Source organism: Bubalus kerabau, chromosome 19 (genome assembly GCF_029407905.1).
Source record: "Bubalus kerabau isolate K-KA32 ecotype Philippines breed swamp buffalo chromosome 19, PCC_UOA_SB_1v2, whole genome shotgun sequence".
Taxonomy (NCBI): domain Eukaryota; kingdom Metazoa; phylum Chordata; class Mammalia; order Artiodactyla; family Bovidae; genus Bubalus; species Bubalus kerabau.
Genome location: NC_073642.1, coordinates 28,751,646 through 28,773,602, shown reverse-complemented (window position 1 = coordinate 28,773,602; position 21,957 = coordinate 28,751,646). Strand labels below are relative to the sequence as shown.

The 21,957-nt window shown below is 45.1% G+C and overlaps 1 protein-coding gene across 2 annotated transcripts in view; it reads left to right on the top strand.

Moving 5' to 3' along the window:
* ENTREP2 (endosomal transmembrane epsin interactor 2) overlaps positions 1-21,957 on the top strand; it is a 238,824-nt gene that overhangs the window by 185,963 nt on the left and 30,904 nt on the right. Inside the window, exon 4 of one of the 2 annotated variants that reach the window (XM_055555845.1) lies at positions 17,659-17,793. The exons of the other annotated variant lie outside the window; for it this stretch is intronic. Within the exon in view, the coding sequence (XP_055411820.1) occupies positions 17,659-17,793 (135 nt within the window). The remainder of the gene's footprint in view (positions 1-17,658; positions 17,794-21,957) is intronic. 2 annotated transcript variants of the gene reach the window in all.

Genomic DNA, 21,957 nt, shown 5'->3' with positions numbered 1-21,957 from the left:
CCCTGATGCTGGGAAATATTGAGGACAGGAGGAGAAGGGGATGACAGAGGATGAGTTGGTTGCATGGCATCACTGACTCAATGGACATGAGTTAGTGATGGACAGGTAGGCCTGGCGTGCTGCAGTTCGTGGGGTCGCAGAGTTGGACAGGACTGAATGACTAAACTGAACTGAAGTAGTGATTATATTCTAACATTTGTTGCATTGATTTTTCTCTGCACTAAAGTTTTGAAAATCAATTTTGTAAGTCTGTTCTAAGTGCCGAGATAACATATAAGCTTGATAATAAGTGCATCCAAACAATTTAGTTCTCATTTTCCAATTTAAAAAGAGAATTATCTTTTCATTCCTGGAAAATTATAGATTGTGTGCTGTAGATAGTGTGCTGTGGACTGAATTTTTGTTTGTTGAATGAAATCATTATATTTTATCACAACTTGGCTTCTAATTTGGTTGTACTGAAATGTGCATGTGGTATGCAGTGCATGGCTGGCATGGAGATCAACATGTGTCCCGTGACATTCAGTGCAAGTGCCAAGTGACCCCTGATGTGACCCTGGCGGCTGAGTATGGGGCAGTGGCATTTGTTTCTTTAACTTAGAGCCATGCCTCTTATTTTCTTGGGCTCTGAAATCACTGCAGATGATGACTGCAGCCATGAAATTAAAAGATGTTTGCTCCTTGAAAGAAAAGCTATGACAAACCTAGACAGCATATTAAGAAGCAGAGACATCACTTTGCTGACAAAGGTCAGTGAGGTCAAAGCTATGGTTTTTCCAATAATCATGTATGGATGTAAGAGTTGGACCATAAAGAAGGCTGAGCCCAGAGAATTAACGCTTTTGAACTGTGGTCCTGGAGAAGACTCTTGAGAGTCCCAACCAGTCAGTCCTAAAGGAAATCAACCCCAAATATTCATTGGAAAGACTGATGCTGAAGCTAAAGCTCCAATACTTTGGCCACGTGACGTGAAGAGCTGACTCATTGGAAAAGATCCTAATACTGGGAAAAACTGAGAGCAGGAGGAGAAGGGGGTGGCAGAGGATGAGATGGTTGGATGGCATCACTAACTCCATGGACGTGAGTTTGTGCAAACTCCAGGAGATAGTGAAGGACTCCAGAAAATAGTGAAGGACTGGGAAACCTGGCGTGCTGCAATCAGTCCATGGGGTTGCAAAGAGTGAGACACGACTGAATGACTGAACAATAACAATGCCCTCACAGCTACCCATGCACTGGCCGTCATTTCTGAGAGATCAGGGACTGTGCTTAACTGCTGCTGGCATTTTTATAAACAGTGTCCAGTGTTTTTAGTGGTTCTCAGAAGAATAGGGAAAGGCACATCTCCATCATCTTCTTGGAAGCCAAAATGCGATTGATTTTTGTATATTTCATATGTTGAAATTTTTTGTTGACTCTAAAAGTTTTCCCAAAATTATCTTTTAGTTTCCAGGTGGACAGCCATATAAGCTAGGAAAATAAAGGTACTTTCCCTTTGTTACAAATATTATAGAGCATATTTTTTCTTAACTTTTTACATTGATTGATATGGATTTAAATCAGTATTTAGTACCTTGTGATGCAATAGAGCTTTTTATTTTTTTAACTGAAGAAAAATTACCTTACAATGTTGTGTTGGTTTCTGCCATACAGGAGGACAAATCAGCCGTAATTATACATGTGTCACCTCCCTCTGGAACCTTCCTCTCCTCCCCCATCCCACCCTTCTAGGTAGACCTTTTTTTATTCTTCCAGTTTTATTGAGATATAATTTACATACAACACTATATCCAGGTATACAGCATAGCAATTTAAAAAAATTTTTTTTATCGGAGTCTAGTTGATTTACAATGTTGTGTTAATTTCTGCTGTACAGCAAAGTACATCAGTTATACATATACATATATTGACTTTTTTAGCTTCTTTCCCCATACAGCATCATGATTTGAGTTACATCATGAGATGATTATCATAGTAAGTTTTGTGAACATCCATCATCTCACATAGATACAAAAATTTTTTAATAGAAAAACACTTTTCATGGTGGATAACGAATAAGTAAGTTGAAGCCTGTGGACACAGAGACTTAGCAAGAATGGAATTTAAAAATCATCCATGGCTAATCCTCTTATTTTAGAAATGGGCGAAGAGTGAAAGTCTGTATCAATCAGATAGTTTATATAAACCAGAATCCCACAAATCCTTACTTTTACATCCTACCTGTTGGATCTGAAAAAAATATCTTCTCAAAGCCATGTTAAAATGGCTACAGAAACTTGTTTTTGATTTAATACACAATGAACACCTATAGAAATGTCACCAAAAAAATGCTTTTATTTCCAGAATAGAAATGGAAGAGTTGCTGCTAAGTCGCTTCAGTCGTGTCCAACTCTGTGCGACCCCATAGACGGCAGCCCACCAGGCTCCCCCATCCCTGGAATTCTCTAGGCAAGAATACTGGAGTGGGTTGCCATTCCCTTCTTCGTGAATCTTCCTAACTCAGGGATCATCAAACCGTCGTGTCTCAGATCTCCTGCGTTGGCAGGTGGATTCTTTACCGCTGAGCCACCTGGGAAGGCCAGAGATCTACCGTCCATTTTTTCAAATTCCTGCCAATGATAACATGTCCCATCCACAATATTAACATTGAGGCAATCAGATTTCCCCATCTTTACTTATATTCATTTGTCTGGATGGGTGTGAGAGTGTGTCTATTGTTTTATGCGATTTTGTCACTCATGTAGGTTCACATATCCACCACCACAGTCAAGACACAGAACTGTTTCAACACTGTGAGGATCCCTCATGTTGATCTTTTTATAACCACATTCATTTCCCTTTTGCCCACTCGTAACTTCTGGAGACCCCGAATCTGTTAACTATTTCTCAAAAAAAAAAAAAAACCTCATTTCCAAAAAGTTGTGTAAATGAAAACATGCATATGCAACCATTTGGAACTGGCTGTTTTTATTCAGCATGATTCCATGGAGGTTCATCCAAGGTGTTGTTGTGTATATCAGTGGTCCTTTCCTTTTCATTGTTGGGTAGCACTGCGTGGTACGTAGGATGACAGCATGTTTAACTAATTACCTGCACTACCTCTGGTTTTGTCTGTTATGTGTAAGGCTGGTGTGAACATTCATGTATGTATTTCTGTGTGAACATAAGTTTTCATTTCTCTGAGATGAATATCCAAGAACACAATTTCCATATTATAACTGTATGTTTAGTTTTTTAAGAGACTTTTCCAGCCTCACTTCCATACATTTTACATCTTTATCAGCAATGTATGAGTGATTCAGTTTCTCCACATCTTCATTAGCATTTGGTGTTGACAGTATATATATATATATATATATATATATATATATATATACACATATATATATATATTTAGTCATTCTCAGAGATGTGTAGTGATATGGTTTCATTTTGCATTTTCCTGATGCAAATGATGTTAAACCTCTTTTCATGTGTTTCATTGCCATCCGTATATACACTTTGGAGAAATAAATATGCAGCAGCATATCTGAAAAAGGACTAGTGTCTAGAATATATGAAGAAATCTCAACACTGAACAAAGAAGTCAACTAGAAAATGAGCAATACACACGAACATTTTTCTTCTTTCTGGAAGAAATTATTTAGAATTGATATTGATTCTTCTTTAAGCATTTGATAGAATTTTCTAGTGAGACCATCTAGGCGTGGAGATTTCTTTTGGGGGAGATTTAAAATTATAAAAATAACTTCCTTAATAGTATAAGGCTATTCAAATTGTCTGTTTCCTGTTCTGAGTTATGGTAGTTTATGATTTTTAATAAGTTGATTCATCTCATTTAAATTGTCAAGTTTGTATGTGTAGAGTTCATATTATTCCCTTACCATAATTTTAATGTCAGCAGAGTCCAAGGCTTCCCAGGTGGGCTCTTGGTAAAGAATTCACCTGCCAATGCAGGAGACACAGGAGTTGTAGGTTCTATCCCTGGGTCGGGAAGATCCCCTGAAGGAGAGCATGGCAACCCACTCCTGTATTCTTGCCTGGAGAATCCCATGGACACAGAAGCCTGGCGGGCTACAGTCCATGGGGTCGCAAAGAGTCAGACATGACTGAGTGACTAACATACGTACAATGATATAAAGGCCAAGGGGACCATCTGTTCCATTACTCTTTGAAAAGATTCATCAGTCAAATTGTTTGGGGTTGCTGATATTTGAAGGATATTTAGTTATTTAGCAGATCTTGCATTTTTTCACATTTGTGACCTCTTTGGGCTTTGAATCAATTTTAAAGCCATGAGTATAAATAGGAAATTTGGTGGTTCAACAGTAAAGAATCTGCCCACGTGCAGGAACCACAGGAGACGCAGGTTCGATCCCTGGGTCAGAAACATCCCCCAGAGTAGTATATGGCAACCCACTCCAGTATTCTTGCCTGGAGAATCCCATGGACTTAGGAACCTGGTGGGCTAAAATAGTTCTTAGTATTCTTCCATAAATATTGTCTAATATTTTTAAAAGCTTAGATTTCTCTATAAGAAAAGTTTTATCTATTATATCAATGGTAACAATGATAATAAATTCTAGGGCCACTTACATCCTACAGATCCCTTACGAGAGTAGGTGTGGGGAGAACATCTCATCTTGATTTTTTTTCTTGATTACACGTATGAGTTCATAATTAAGTGGCATTTTAATCAGCTTATAAAGGTAGATGTCTTCTCCCCCCACTTTTTTTTCTATTGTGGTAAAATACACATAACATGTGCCATTGTAACTATTTGTAGTCATGAAATTCAGTGGCATAAGTACACTCACACTGTTGTGCAGCTGGCACCACCATCCATTTCCATAGCTTTTTCATCTTCCCACTAAACACTAACTACCCGCCTCCCCTCTCCCTCAGCCCCTGGAAAACACCATCTACTTTCTGCCTCTGAGATTTTTGATGCCTCTAGGGACGTCACAGGAGTGAAATCATACAATATGTGTGTTTTTGTGTCTGGCTAATTTCATATAGCTTAATGTTTTCAAGATCTCTGTTTCCTTTAATTGGTAAGTTTAGCCTATTTATATTTATGCTTATGAACGATGTTTGGTCTCAGTCCTGTTCACCTATATTTTATGTGGCGTGTTGACATTTTTACAGGGTGCCTCAGAACAGCAGGAACACAGTCTTCATTTTTTATACCTCCCTTTGACTTGGAAAAGGAAATGGCACCCCACTCCAGTATTCTTGCCTGGAGAATCCCATGGACGGAGGAGCCTGGTAGGCTACAGTCCACTGGGTCTCAAAGAGTCGGACACGACTGAGCAACTTCACTTCACTTTCACTTTTGACTTGGCCTGGGTCCCCTGATGTAGGAAAAATAAACATCACCCTTATCACTGTGTTGTGATATTGGTCTCGTATCAGCTGAGAACAATCTTTCCAGGGTTAATGTTACCTCATTCCAGGACGTATTCAGCACTTCTCCCCTTTCTATCTTCTACTTTTCTGTCCCTGGTGGCATCTGGGTCTGGGGGCCCAGACTGAGCATCACAGCAGTGGAAGTGGGAAGTGGGCGGGGTGGCACATGCTCTGTGCTGGCCCCTGGCCCACCCCGCTGTGAGCCTGGGCTGACACTAGCTGCTGAGGTCTGAGATCCTCCCCAGGACCTCCCCTCCAGATCCAGCTGCTTAGGGTTCTAGCTCTTCTAGGGACCACTTGGGGCACAAACGAATCCTAGAGCCCCTCGCACTCTGCATGTCCCTTACAAGTGTAGGCATGGGGATAGCGTCTCAGACCCTCTCACTCTGAATGTGCCCTTCATCCCTTTCACCCCCTGGCAGCGGACCCACCTCAACTCCAGGCAACTTAAAGACCAGACTTCGGACACAGGACACGTGTCCCCAGATGCTCACAGACACTTTGGATTCCTGCAGCTGGGTATCCTTATCTTAGCCTGGTGAGGGTGCTGGGCCTCTGCACAGGGACCAGACTGAGTTCTGATCATCCAGTCTGCTTCCTGCCTGCTCAGGGTACCACCCTCTCTTATTTTCTGGAAACCCTTGTTCTTAGGTCACATCCCTTGTCATCCTCCCTTCTGCCAGTCCTCCAAGCTCCCCAGGAATCCTCCTCCTCCTGGGGTCCAGAATGAGGTTATGGCAGAAACTCAAAGAACATTTACTGAATGCTGGGACAAGCAAGGTCTTGGTAGCAGACTTAACATTCTGTGTGTGACAGCCCAATTCGTTTAGCTGAAGTCATTTAATTAATAGTTTCATGATTCAGTTATTGTTTTTTGTTTTTTCTTCTTAAATTTTTTTTTAACATCGGAAACATTTTGTATTGTGGTATAGCCAATTAACAATGTTGTGATAGTTTCAGGTGGACAGCAAAGGGACTCAGCCATACACATACATGTATCCATTCTCCCCCAAACTACCCGCACTTCCATCCAGGCTGGCACATAACATTGAGCAGAGTTCCATGTGCTATACAGTAGGTCTTTGTGGTTATTCATTTTAAATATAGCAGTGTGTAAAAAGTTTTCTGTTATTTTTGCATGCTCAGTCTCTCAAGTTGTGTCCAACTCTTTTGCTACCCCATGGACTGCAGCCTCCCAGGCTCCTCTGTCCATGGAATTCTCCGGTCAAGAATAATGCAGTGGCTTGCCATCCCTCCAGGGGATCTTCCCAGCCCAGGGATTGAACCTGTGTCTCTGCATTGGCAGGTGGGTTCTTTACTACTGAGCCACCTGGGAAGCCTCTACCATTTTACTTCTCATTACTAGGTTTATCAGGACCACAGCTTGAGATCCTCAGTGATCCATTTTGGAGGACCTTGATTCTATGACTATTTTATTCTTTCCAGAGCCTTTTAGAATTTTTTCATGATGCTTCTAGCCGCATTTATTACCAGCACTCTAATCTCAAAATTGAAAGCACCCAGTAACCAAGCCAACACTAATTACAAAGCCACAGACCTCAGAGGAGCTCCACCGTAACCAGGGCAACCCTGATTCAGCTTCATCATGATGAATAGTAAATGAGGAGAGGATGCGGCCTTCGGCTGGGGTTGTTGAAAATGTGTGGCTTTAAAGATGAAAGAAAACTTAGCTGAAAGTACACAGGTCCACTCAGGGTCTCCTCAGCCACAATCTCCTTCCAGGTTTCCGTTGTTGCCAAGAGCTATATATTTTATTCTACTAATCATGGGTCAAGGAGAGTCTCAGCCTCTCTTGGCTTCACAAGAAATTTGGTATTGGACTGTTCTTTGCAGTTTGTCATGATGACACAGAATTGTCCCCTCTAGAGTAACACAATTCTCTTTTAGTTCATCTGCATGTGAATTTGTCATTATCATCAGCAAACGGATGTCATGGCTAACACAGCCATTTGAAAGTCAAGTCCAAATCCCAAAGTTCCCCAGCAAAGAAGAAATTCTCAGCAAAACAAGAACTGACATGTTTAAAGTAAGCCAACAGTTGTTGTTGAGTCACTAAGTTGTATCTTATTCATTTGTGACCCCATGGTCTGTAGCCCGCCAGGCTCCTCTGTCCAGGGGATTTCCCAGGCAAGAATACTGACGTAGATTGCCACTTCCTTCTCCAGGTCATCTTCCTGACCCAGGGATTAAACCCACATCTCCTGCACTGGCAGGTGGATTCTTTGCCACTGAGCCACCAGGGAAGCCCAGCTGACAGATGTTCCATATAAATACTCCCCTGTCCTGTGTCCATTTCCTCTTATATTCATTAGATAATATATTTTCACAGAAACACAGATGCAGAGCCCCATGTCTGAAATGTCCTGGGCGCTGTGACAACTCAAATGAGTCCTGACTCTGTCCTCTGCGTGGCTCACATTATAGGCAGAGAGGTGGGTGACAGAGGAGCAAACAGAAGAGACAGCTAACAGGAAGGACTACAAGAAAAGGAGCAGTCTGGTGTGTGGAGGTAGCCCAGTCTTCTCTGAGCAGGTGACAGGTGGGCTGGGGCCTGAGTGATGCTGGAGAGCAGGAGTGGGGGGCTTCTGGGGTGGGAGCAGCAGAGACCAGGTCTAAGGGTAACTGGAGTTTGAGAGCGGGAAGCCCAGGGGTGTGCAGTGCACAGAGCTGGCCATCTCAGCCCTGGCTGTGTGCCCCCAGTCTCCATGGACTTGGAAGGACTCTGACCCAGGGATTTCTTCCTACTGGACTTGACACCTGCCTGGCACTGTCTTCTCATGGTTCTGTTCATGTGACTTCATGGCTGGGACACTTGGGGGACCTTTTCACATCCCTCCAGTCTCCAGCCACCACTGGATCGTGTTGCCTCATTCCTATACCTAGATCTGAGTGAAAGCCATGGGCAAGATTGATTCACTGCCCTGCCTGCCAGGACCACTCATGGAAATGCAGCAGACTTGCTGCATTTCCTGGGAGCTTAACCGTGTCTGTCCTGACAATGGGGACCCTGGTCCATCACCCAGCAGTCCCCAGGAGACCCCCAAGTATCACACAATGTAAGCTTCTTCTCCTGTGTGGACCCCTTCTGTCTTCTGAGCTGAGGTTGCTTATGTGTCAGGGAACAGGGCAGGGAGGGAGCTGGGAGGGGCAGGCATCAGCTGTGATGAACCCCTCTTGCATCCTCCCCAGTGTGTCAGCCACACCATCTCCAGAGCATGTGCCTTCGGATGGAGGGGGCTGGCCTGGCAGGGAGCTGAGGTCCATGTGCTCCAGAGCCGGCCTCCCAGGTGACCCTTCTGTCCCCCACCCCTCACCCTGGCCCCAGGGGCACCTGCTGCAGCCACGCCAGCTCAGCCAGTGTTGCAGTTAGCAGACCTCTAATATCTGCTAGAATTGATGCTTTCAAACTGTTATACTGGGGAAGACTCTTGAGAGTCCCTTGGACAGCAAGGAGATCAAACCAGTCAATCCTAAAGGAAATCAACCCTGAATATTCATTGGAAGGACTGATGCTGAATTGAAACTCCAATACTGTGGTCAGCTGATGTGAAGAGCCGAGTCATTGGAAAAGACCCTGATGCTGGGAAAGAGTGAGGGCAGGAGGAAAAGAGGGTGACAGAGGATGAGATAGTTGGATGGCATCACTAACTCAGTGGACATGAGTTTGAGCAAAGTCTGGGAGATGGTGAAGGACAGGGAAGCCTGCTGTGCTGCAGCCAATGGGATCACAAAGAGTTGGACACAACTGAGCCACAGAACAAGAATGACACCAATACTTGCTAGGAACGTGCTCTCTAGAAGGGAAAACAGTGCTTGAAACTGACCGATTCTCGAGGGTGTTAGTGACTCACCTGACGGGAGCACCAGTCACTCTGGTGACCGCATCCCCCAGAGCCCATGAGATGCCCCCTGTCAAAGCAGAGAGCTCGCCAAGACCAAGAGCATGGGCACCAAGGTGCCAGGTGAGGAGTCTGGCTGTAGCAGATGGAGAGCAGAGGGGCGGGCCCCTCACCTCACAGAAAGGAGAAAACACATCCCCCACCCCCAGCGACTGAGGATGAAGCCAGAAGCAAGCTCACTCCAGCCCAGGACCCAGGAGCCTTGGGAGCCCTGGGAAACTTCAAGCAAAGCCAGAAACTCAAATTGTTATGTGCCATTCCCCAATTTTACCCTCACAATAGGTGAGTCTCCTCTCCCCCTTGCCCCCCACCCCAAGATTAAAATGACATTTGAAAAATCAGTGTCCAGGTGCCGTGCTCACGTCCTCCCATCCCATCTTGGTTCTTATCTGCCCCCCACATATATTTTATCTCTACCCCTGTCTCTGGTGTGTTCACACCACTGAAACAATGAGCAGAAGTCATTCCTTAAGGACTCACCGGGGCTCTGCTACTGACGGGAGCTTCCAGTTTCACCCAGAGAAGCACGGCGGGGCCCTGAGCAGGACTTTTTCGTAACTCTGAAGGTCACCACTGAAGGTCACATGCCCTTATGTTGGACTAGAGACCAGAAAACAATGAAAATGCTCTTCTTGATGGATGGTTCGTTACGCTCAAAGAATGAACCAACACAAGCTGACAGGCATTTGTATCTGGAAGCACAGCGATCCCGCGTAGGGGGCTGAGCCTGGGGGAGCCCCACCGCCCTGTGGTCGCCCCCACAGCTGGGGCCCAGGAGGGAAAGCAGCCCCTCCACTCCTTCTTCCCCTTTTCTCCCGGTGGCTCTTGGGAGCGTTTGGTGTGGACGATGTGATGGATGTTATTTTAGAAAGAAGGAGGGAGGGAGAACAGGAATGCAGGCAACCCGGGTCCCTGGTTCCCTCCCATGTGGTGGTGACAAGCAGGGAAAGATTGACAGACTGAGAAGCCACGCAGGAGAGAGGCCGTTTCATTTTTGTTTTGTTTTTTAATATAATTGATTTATATTTTGGTTGTGCTGGGTCTTCATTGCTGTGCGGGCTTTCTCTAGTTTCTGCGAATGGGGGTTATTCTCTAGTTGCGGTGCACGGGCTTCTCATTGCTGCAGTTTCTCTTGTTGCAGAGCACAGGCTCAGTAGTTGTGGTGCATGGGCTGAGTTGCTCCATGGCATGTGGGATCTTCCCAGACCAGGGATTGAACTTAGCACTAAGCCACCAGCGAAGCCCCTGTTTCATTTTCTAAACCACTATTTCCCTCAGTTAATTTGGCCACAGAACCTCATTTTAGTTCTTGATGATGTTTCTGTTATTCCAAACATCCTCACTTGGGTCTCTGTGGAACAGAAATGCTAAATGTGCCTTGTGTTCCTGTTAACCGTGTTCCGCCCTCTCTCTGCTTCTGCAGGCCAAGTCAGGCTCTGCATTGATTACAATGCTAACTAATGACTTCTCAGAGTCTGGCCCCCAAAACACACTTCTGCATCGTTAACAAAAGGCAGGGAGGAGATGAAGTCCCCACCTCCGCGGTCCAGCTGGCTCCAGGCCTCTCCTGTGGTGGGAACATCTCAAGACCAGCAGCCTCGTTTCCCTGATCAGCAGGGAGGCTGCTGTGAACATTCATAATTTATCAACTTCTGCCACCCTTGAAAGTGTCATTTGAACAAAAAGATCTTGTAAAGACTCCTAGGATGGCAGAAATTGTTGCCATGTCCTATGGGGACAACTGGCTCCCTGACAGGAAGGTTACAATGGCCCCTTCAGATTCTCCACTTGTAGATTAGTGCTCTCTCTCCTATCTCTGTCTCTCTCTCTGTGTCTGTCTCTTTGTCTCTTTTTCTCTGCTTCTGTCTCTCTCTCTCCCCCTTCTGTATCTCCCTGTCTGTCTCTTTGTCTTTGTCACTCTCTATCTCTGTCTGTCTCCCTGTCTCTGTCTGTCTCTGTCTTTCTCTCTGTCTCACCCTGTCTCTGTCACTCTATCTCTCTCTGTTTCTGTCTGTCTCTGCCTGTCTCTCTCACAGTGGCACTCATGTGATGAAAAATGTAAAGTCTGTGCCCTCTGTTAGATTTATTATTCCACAAATAATTTGAGCATCTGTTGTAGAGACAACAGCTAAATTAGCAAACAGATAGACTGTGATGAAATCAAGACCAAAGTAAAGGTGAAATGTCTGATGCTCTGAATAAAAAGCAGGTCCTAGTTTTCCCTGAAAGGTCAGGGAAGGTTTAAAAGCTTAATTGTATGATTTTTATAATAAAATTTCTATCTTCTGGTATTAGATATTGTTTGCCTTAGATGCTTTATACACACACACAATTTTAAAAAACACACAAAACCTTAGCTCCTCAACAGACTTTGGGTTTTAAGGAAGTTTTGTTAGTGGATGTTCCCCATTGACCCTGTGATGCATGTTCTAAGGTGCAGTGAGAACCAGAGAACAGAGCAGCGTTTTGCTGTCATCAGCAGCACGCCTGTGTTCCAGCGCACTTAATTATGTGCAAAGTCGGATTCAGAAACATTGGTCCACCATCACTGTCAAGCTTCCTTGACAGAGGAAAGCAGCATCATGAAAGCAACATGAGGACAAAAAATCTGTCAGTTTAAAGATGAAAATTTAAATTTTAATGAATTGGGAAGAACTCAAGGACTGATGCTGAAGCGGAAGCTCAAGTACTTTGGCCATCTGGTGCAAAGAGCCAAATCATTGGAAAAGACCTTGATGCTGGGAAAAATTAAGGGCAGGAGGAGAAGGAGATGACAGAGGATGGGGTGGCTGGACACCAGTTTGAGCAAACTCCTGTAGAAAGTGAAGGACAGGGAAGCCTGGCATGCTGCAGTCAATGGAGTTGTAAAGAGCCGGACATGACAGCAACTGAACAACAACAATAGAAGAACAAGCCTAGGGGGATCTTTCAGGGTCCTGACCTGTTTGAAGCCACAGGTGCTGGAGGAAAACTGGTCAAACCCAGCCTTGAGGACCCCCACCCCACTCAGTGTCAGGCTGGGCATGGCTGGAGCATCATACACACGGGCCCCTGGGCCCTCCCTTTCCATTGGGCCCTTTCTCCTCCCTGTCAGGCTGACAAGCCATTAATTAGAGGGGTTCGGGGCCAGGCTGGCTTTTCAGTGCTGCAAAGAGATTCATGCGAAATCACCGCAAAGCTCTATCACGTGGGTCCCAGTGACCCGAGCATGGAGGGACATCCTGAGATAAATCTGCCAGCCCCCGAACACCAAGACGCCGAGGTCACGGACCTCATCAGAAGGCTTCCAGAATTTGTCTCAGAATTAATCACAGCCTCAGTGAAGTAACAGATGAGATTAATGTCATCCCCTGAGGTTGATAACGGGTCACTCGATGTGCTGAACCATCCTTCTACTGTACCCCCCCAAACCCAGTCTCTTTCTTCTCCCTCCCCAGAAAGCTGTGTAGCCATTTATGTTAGCAGCCTCGGAGTCAATGCCAAGATGGGGCCGTGGTCATATGCAATCATTCCTCAAGGCTTTTGAGCTGTGGGGACACAGGCTCGCTCAGGAAAGCCAGACTTTGTCCTGGTGCTAAGAGCTCAAGGACTCAGTGGAGCCCCAGGTGTTGACCCCTGCTTGAGGGTTGTGGCAGGTGCCAACTTCAGGGGGAGCTCAGGGCCTGTGTGTTTCCACGGGAAGGAGAGAGCAAGACACCCACTTGGTGCCTTCCTTATGGCTTCATTTTAAATGTATGTATTTATTTATTTTTGGCTGCACTAGGTCTTTGTTGCTGCCTAGGCTTTCTCTAGTTTCAGCAAACAGGCTACTCTCTAGTTGGGGAGCACAGCTCTAGAGTGTGCATGGGCTTCAGTATTTGTGGCTTGCAGGCTTAATTGTCCCAAAGGATGTGGGATTTTAGTTCCCTCACCAGGGATTGAATCTGTGTCCCCTGATTCGCAGGCATATTCTCAGCCACTGGACCACCAAGGAAGACCCTATGGCTTATTCTTATGGGTTGATTGGACTCTAAACCAGAGCAGCTTTTGGAAGGATATTTGTCCTGTGTTCTTGGGGGCAGCTTACCTCTGCCCCGATGTGTGCATCATCGTTGATTGCTCAGCCAAGTTGTTCCAACTAGACTTTTCTCTCCAGGTCTTGAAATCTTTACCAGAGTCATCAGTAGGTGAGGGAGACCAGGGACCTCAGTCCAGTTGAGCATCTGAAAGAGATGGCAGCTATTTCAAGCCACCTAGATGTCCTCAACTGAGCTTTAGTCTGTTAAGACATCTACTTCTCCGGTTACCATTCTTTCCCAATTTGGGGGCTTAATTCTTGAATGTTTATTATTCCAAATAGTCTTTAAAATGCTTTTGCACATCCACCCCCTGGGACTCAGCTTGGATTCCAGAGTGGGTGAGTGCTCAGTCATGTCCAACTCTTTGCAACCCCATGGACTGTAGTCCACCAGGCTTCTCTGTCCATGAGATTCTTGAGGCAAGAATACTGCAGTGGGTTGCCATTTCCTTCCCCAGGGGATCTTCCCAACCCAGGAATTGAACCTGCATCTCCTGCATTGGCAGGCAGATTCTTTACCGCCATCTGTGCGTCTCTGGCAAGGGCCAGCATTTTGGAGATGTCACAGATTTCCACGTGGAAGCCAACTGTGCCCTCATGGATTCAGGCCGTATGTGTCAGTCCCAGTTCTGAGTTTCAAAAAACAACTGGAGCTGTTATCCATCTGAAGGAGTTATTATGGGACCCCCTAAAGCTCAGTCTCCAGGATGACCAGAAATCAGATTTGGGGGCTGCAAAGCCAGGAAGGGAGCAGTGTTCCAAATCATACTGAGGAGCTGCTGTTGGGAGTGACCCTGTCATCAGCCCTGGGCTTGTATCTGACCACGCTGACCATGGGCTCTGGATGCTGTCCCCGGAGCCCAGCTCCTGCCCTTCTGGAAGTGGTTCATGTCTGCTACTTACAGAGCCAGGGTGGAGCCGGTTCAGTGCATGCCCTAAGTGGAAGCACTTAGACTGCCCTGTAGAGGTATCATGTCCTACGGGTGGAGCCTGGGACACCTGCCTGCTCTCTCTCTGGAGTGCTGGCCAGGGAAGCCTTTCTGGGAAAAGTGGAAGATTCACAAAAAGATTCTCCAGTCTGGGAGGTGGTGCCTCTCCATGGTATGGGTGCCAGATAGAATGACCCACATCTCCTGTACCTGAGTTTTTGCCATTTAATAGCATTTTATACATAGCTTCACATAGATCATTAAATTCCCATGTTTAATCTCTTATCTTTTATTTGTTATTGTTACTTTAAATAAAATATTTTTGCCATTTTTAATTTTAATTGGTTGTTAATAGTATCATATTTGGGCTTCCTGGGTAGCTCAGCTGGTAAAGAATCTGCCTGCAATGTGGGAACCCCCGGTTCAATTCCTGGGTTGGGAAGATCCCCTGGAGAAGGGATAGGCTACCCACTCCAGCATTCTTGGTCTTCCCTGGTGACTCAGACGGTAAAGAATCCACTTGCAATGCAGGAGACCTGGGTTTGATCCCTGATTTGGGAAGATCCCCTGGAGGAGGGCATGGCAACCCACTCCAATATTCTTGCCTGGAGAATACCCATGGACAGAGGAGCCTGGTGGGCTACAGCCCATGAGGTCACAGAGAGTCAGACAGGACTGAGTGACTAAGCACAGCACAGTATCATATTCATTATAACCAACACAACAAATACTCTTTAGTGAAACAAGTAAAGTATTTGTTAGATAGAAAAAGAGTAGGGTTGTGGATAGACTCATAAGCAGACTCAGAAAGTCGTGCCCTCAAGGTTGTTTAAATCACTTACATAGGGCATTTCTTCTGGGTTTTCTTTGAACAAATACTCTTAATTGCCATCATTTTTAGTGTAGTCTCTTAGATTGTTTTTAGATATTCAATCGCATTTGGAAAGACAGTTCTATCTTCTCCAGTATTTACACAGTTTGCAGTCATTTCTTATCTTTAAATTAGCAAGCGCTCCTAAAACAGTGCAGAATTGTGGCCACGGGTGTCATTCCTCTGTGTCATTCCTGATCTTAGTGGAGTTGCCTTCATATTTCTCCAGTTAAAATGGTATTTGTGGATTTCCCTGGTGGTCCAGTGGTTAATCCACCTACCAGTGCAGGTGACACAGGTTCGATCTCTGGTCCGGGAAGATTCCACATGCTGTGGGGCAGCTAAGCCTATGTATCACAACTACCGAAGGAACCCTGTGCACAGCAACAAAGGCCCAGTGCAGTCCTAAAAAACAAATAAATATTTTTAAAATGGTATTTGCTTTTGATATTTGCTGGGTAAAAGCCTTATCAGATTTAAGTCATTTTCTCCTATTCTTGAAAGTGACTGAGAGTTTTTACCATGAATGCCTGCTAAATTTGAGGCACTAGTTTTTTGAGATCTATTTATAAGATCGTATGATTTTTCTCCTTTGATTTGTCCCTGAAACAGATTTTCTTGATTGATTTACCACTGTTCCAGAATCCTATTTCTAAAATGAAACTTGGATATTTTTCAGGGTAACCTAGGTTTTGGGAACAAGTAAATACATGATGTTTAACAGAACTAAGTTTTCCTCTCTCCCTTACGCTGCATGGCCAGCCAGGCCTGGGGCTGTAGCATTTAGAACGCACACACTGACCACTAAGGCTGCTAAGCTTCCAGCTTTTGGATGTATTTTTAGCAGATTCCTTCTGAGCATACAGCCAACCCTAAGGAAAGGTCAGGTGGAGACTAAGAAAGCGCTGAGAACATTTCAGTACCTGCTTGCCACCATGCGTGAATTCCAAACACTGGACTCTTGTTTTATGAATCTATACATTCCCTTTCTTGTTTAAGGCATTTGGACTTGGGCTGTATAGTTTGCACTCAAGAGTACTTTTTAGTACAGCAGTGGAATATAATTCCTTTAATACAGCTTTGGATTCAAGGAGCCACTGTTTTGCTTAGAATATTTTCATATTTGAAAGGAGAAGCTGACCTTTTGGTTTGTGGTAGGAGTGGGGAGCTTTTGTTTTTCCTTTTCAGAATTGTGGGTAAGGTTAAACTAGCTTTATAAGGTAACTGTGGTATTTTCTTCTTTATCTCTTGCTTTGAAATTGTTTTTAAAACATAGGAATTATCTTTTCATTAAAGATATTCATTAAAGCAAACTCAGCCTTGGGGAAGGCAATGGCACCCTACTCCAGTACTCCTGCCTGGAAAATCCCATGGATGGAGGAGCCTGGTAGGCTGTAGTCCATGGGGTCGTTAAGAGTCAGACATGACTGAGCGACTTCACTTTCACTTTTCACTTTCATGCATTGGAGAAGGACATGGCAACCCACTCCAGTGTTCTTGCCTGGAGAATCCCAGGGACAGTGGAGCCTGGTGGGCTGCCGTCTATGGGGTCGCACAAAGTCAGACACAACTGAAGTGACTTAGCAATAGCAGTAGCAAACTCAGCCTGAAATACCATTTTGGACTTTCTAATCTCTTTTACTTTGGCCACCTCATGCGAAGAGTTGACTCATTGGAAAAGACTCTGATGCTGGGAGGGATTGGGGGCAGGAGGAGAAGGGGATGACAGAGGATGAGATGGCTGGATGGTATCACTGACTCGATGGACATGAGTTTGAGTGAACTCTGGGAGTTGGTGATGGACAGGGAGGCCTGGTGTGCTTTAATTTATGGGGTCGCAAAGAGTCGGACACGACTGAGCGACTGAACTGAACTGAATTGAATCTGTTTTATGGTTATTGATCTTTAGGTTTACTTATGGACTAGGTATCATAGCTTGTATTTTGCTAGGAAATTATCTGTGTCCTCTAGATTTGCAAATTTATGGCTGTAGAGCTACCCATATTCTTTTAATCTCTACTATGTGAGTGCACGTGTGGTGAGTTGCTTCAGTTGTGTCTGACTCTTTGCAACCCTATGGACTATGGCCCACCAGGCTCCTCTGTCTGTGGGATTCTTCAGGCAAGAATACTGGACTGGGTTGCCATTTCCTCCTCCAGGGGAATCTTCCCAACCCAGGGATCGAACACACGTTTCCTGAATTGGCAGGTGGGTTCTTTACCACTGCACCACCTGGGAAACCCTAACTTTATAGCTTAGGTTTCTTAAATTTTATTTTTTATTAATTGCTTTTGAAAATAGGAATTTTAAATAATTCCTAATGGTATTTCTGGTGGGTTTTGTCTGTTAAAAAATTCATCTTGACTTTATTATGTAAAGAAAATGACATAGGATGCTTGTCCCGTGTTCCTCATCGTTAGGAACCACATGCCAGGTTCTAACCTTGAGCTCCGTCTGTGTTCCCTTGTCCAGATCAAGTTCGACAGTGTGGAGGTATGTGTCTGCTGCGAGACCCAGCACCAGGTGTCCGGCTGCAGCAACCTCGGGGAGACGCTGAAGCTGAACCCACTGCGCGAGGACTGCAACGCCGTGCGACTGACCTTGAAGGTGACCCAGGCTTCACTCGCTCCTGCCTCCCACTCCACCCCTGAGATTTCTCCTGGGAATGTTCTTTTAACCGTGTTCCTTTCAGTTCTTGGTCCCTGCACCTGGGCACATGCAACAGGGGACATCTTTCTGGAGAGCATTGTAAACAGTTAGTGAAAGTCTCTCAGTCATGTCCAACTCTGTGCGACCCCATGGATTGTAGACCACCAGGCTCCTCTGTCCATGGGATTCTTCAGGCAAAAATACTGGAGTGGGTTGCCATTTCCTCCTCCAGGGAATCTTCCTGACCCAGGGATCAAACCCAAGTCTTCTGCTTTGCAGGCAGATTCTTTACCATCTGAGCCACCAGGGAAGCCCCTTGAACAATTAGAAATTTCCACTTTAAAGGTTTTGTTTTTTGAATTGTCAATTTTAACCATTTCACTTTCTGCCTCCGACCTCTGTGAAGCACTGCTGAATGGTTGAAAGAGGTCGACACAAATACTGATATGACGTGTCACTACTGTTCCAGCGTTTGATTTTATTGAACTCTAGTTGACTTACAGTGTTGTGTTTAATTTCTGCTATACAGCCAATTGACTTAGTTATAGGTACATTCTTTTTCATATTCTTTTCCATTATGGTTTATCACAGGATATTGAGTATAGCTCCCCATGCTATACAATAGGACCTTGTTGTTTATCCATCCTATTTATAATAGTTTGCATCTGCTAAACCCAAACTCCCAATCCTTCCCCTTCCCTTTGGCAACTACAAGTCTGTTTTCTATGTCTGTGAGTCAGTTTCTAGATCACAGATATGTTCATTTGTGCCATCTTTTAGATTCTACGTATAAGTGGTATCATTTGGTATTTGTCTTTCTCTTTCTGACTTACTTAGGAGGATCATCTCTAGTTGCATCCATGTTGCTGCAAATGGCATTATTTTGTTCTTTTTTATGGCTGAGCCAACATTTTTGCTATTATACCATCAGAGAACAGATGGATACTTATTTTGCCTTTTTAAAGATATTTGGAGCAAGAAATGTTACAGTTTCCCATGGCAGTCTATTCTTATGTACAGCATCTGATTTTTCTTTAATGGCATGGAAAATTGTTTATATCACTTCCTTCTTTTTCTCCCTACAAGTTTTTCCTGCTCCTGAAAATCAAAATTGGCCACTTACACACGCATCTGAACAATGAACCCAATTCTTTTCCTCTTTTCCCTGAAACTAAACTGCTAAACTTTTTCTGAAAAATAAGGCTACAGTGCAAGGAGCCCTTGATGGGTGGTCCTATGGCACATGCATGCTAAGTTACTTCAGTCATGTCTGACCCTTTGCGACCTCACGGACTGCAGCCCACCAGGCTCCTCTGTCCATGGGATTCTCCAGGCAAGAATACTGGAGTGGGTTGCCATGCCCTCTTCCAGGGGATCTTCTCGACCCAGAAATCGAACCTGAGTCTCTTGGCGTCTCCTGCATTGGCAGGCAGGTTCTTTACCACTAACGCTACATTGTACAATAAGGGCCCTGTAGTATGTGTATGGGGGACACAGTGTGTGGGGGTCTGGAGGCTCTGGAGGACCACCTAACACCTGGCTGGCACAGACGGCAGTGTCACTCTCTGGAACAGGGGCCTGTGGTGGGTCCACTGTAGGAGACATTTCAGATGCCAGAAATGGTGACCAGTCTGTCAGGGAAACTCTCTGTGAATTCCCATGTTCTGGGAAACTGGCTGGCAAAAAGAGCAGTGGCCACAGAGAGAGAGGAGGCGCCCGAGGCCCGATGTGAAGGGACCTGGCCCCCAGCACCTGCCCTGTGTCACAGGAGTGTGGTCCCCGATTCTTCATCCAGTCTGATGAGGAATATCTCTGGAGCCCGGAAGATGATGGCAATGCTGCTTCTCTGGTCCCTCAGATTGTTCTTGAGGGTTTGGAGGCTCTGAAACCCCCCTGCTCCCTGGGTCTCTTTGAAGCTTTCCCACCACGTCTAAACCCCAGATCACAGGGAGAATTCCACAAACAGAGGTGCCCGATGGGCTACAGTCCATGGGGTCACAAAGAGTCGGACACAACTAACACTCTCACTTTCTTTCACTTCCTAATAATGTCTAGTGACAAAATAAATGATAAAAAGATGTTTTGGTAGGTTAATGGTGGTCTTTGCCAAGTCAAACCCAACACAAGATTGTGACATCTTTTCTGATCAATATTAACAGAAGTTTTAAAAGGTTACAAAAATTGGAATCATAACTGATAGAATATGAATCATCATGGGTTGATATTATATCCATCCCAACTTTATTCTTTGCTATATCCCCAGTTATCATTACAGTTATATTATAATGATGTAATTCTAATTGCAAATAGAGGTAAAGATCTTTTTTTGTTTGTTTGTTTGCTTCAAGTATCTGGTTTAATTTATGGAGCTGTAGTAAAACAAATTATCCAAAGAAACCTTATCAATGGATAAGGAAATAAAACTTTCCAGGAATCAATCAATTATTGAGTTTATAAGCTTACTTCTCTTGAAGATTCTTTTCTTTGTCTCTAAGGAAGTTAAAGGAGAAAAAAAAAAAAAAAGAAATCCAGCAAGACAATTTCCTAAAAACCTAGGGGCCTGAAAAATAGACTCATTGTTTAATCTTGAGTATGTTTTTAACCATGCTGAAGAAATAAAAATGCTCCTGAGAATAAGTGAACATTGATATTTTGTGACGGAGTGTGAAGGCCGACAAGTCCAGAATGGTCAGGGTGGGCAGCCGGCTGGACATCAGGGAAGAGCTGATGCTGCAGTTCACCCACAGGCGGAACCCCTCCTCCCGCTGGGGAAGGGTGGAGGGTCAAGCCTTCGCCTGGATGAATGAGCCCCTCTCCATCACTCAGTGTTTCTCCAGTGCTCAGGCTAGGACAGCCCCCTGCAGTGGAAACATGGAGTCCTAACCCTGGACCACCAGGGATGTCCTGACAGTGGACATTTTTAAGGTCTAAGGCAACATGCTCAGCAAACACAGCTTCAGGATGCACCCCTCTTCCTCCCAGACCGCTGCCCTGAATCCTCCCCAAGTGGACACCCTGAAGCCATCGCCAGGGGATGTGCTGTGATGTAGCTGATGAAAGTTGTCTTTCTGTTAGCTGGGGTGGTGGGGGGGTGGAGCCTGCAGGGCTTGAGTGCTGGGCCACATGGGTGGGCCCCTCACACGAGGACCCCCCAGCTTTTGGCACATTCAGATAAGGACCCACAGCAGGTAGTCCCCAGCCCTCTGCCCTTGACTGTGGGATCTTTCAAGGCTCCATGTCAGGGTCTGGGAAGAGGAGGATCATGAAGAGGGCTTGCTGGGGTGGTCCCAGGATAAATAATAAAAGACCTGACCTTCACTCTACTCCCCAGACAAAACTAGGGGCTTCAGAGGAGCCCCATTGCCTTGAGTGGGAGGCAGAGAGCAGGTTGTGGTTTTGCATACACAACCTGGAGGAGACAGCGCAGAGTCCACTCCCTGAGACCGGAGGTTGTGTCTAAAGCACTTAGTTATGTTCAGAGCTCTGAATTAGCACCGATATGCTGAGGGGAAGAGGGCATTAAGAGGAAAGTATGTAGGATGGGAAATGTTTCAATAATAATTGAATGATGAGGCCATTTGAAAAAACATGTAAAACTGGCAGAAGGGAATGTGAAGGTAGAGAATGACTTGTAACAAAGGAGCCGGAAGTAATCCTGGGGCCATGGGTAGATTCTCTCCCTTGATCACGGTGGTGGCTATGCAGGTGTGCACATGTGTCAAAACTCATTGGATTCTGTGTTTAAAATATGCTCACTCTGTCATTCGTCTGTCATACGTCAGTACCTCAAGCTGTTAAATGTCCATGTGACGGATGAGTTGTGGGTGAAGAAAGACGTGAAAGCAAGGCCAGAAAGATGGAGACAGGCCCGTGCAGGCGTTCAGAGATGCGTTTAGGGATCTGACTTCATTCAGAAATCAACACACACTGGATATAGAAGCTCAAGGAAAGGAGGAGATGACCATGGCTGAGCTGAGCATAACTGTCTGGAGGGGCTTACTGTCCCCAGGCCCTTGCAGAGAGGCCCAAGATCAGAGGGGCCACAGGACAGAATCTTGACTGAGGGAGCAGAATTCCTGCCACAGAGATGTCTCAGCAGAGGAGTGATACCTATACTTGATC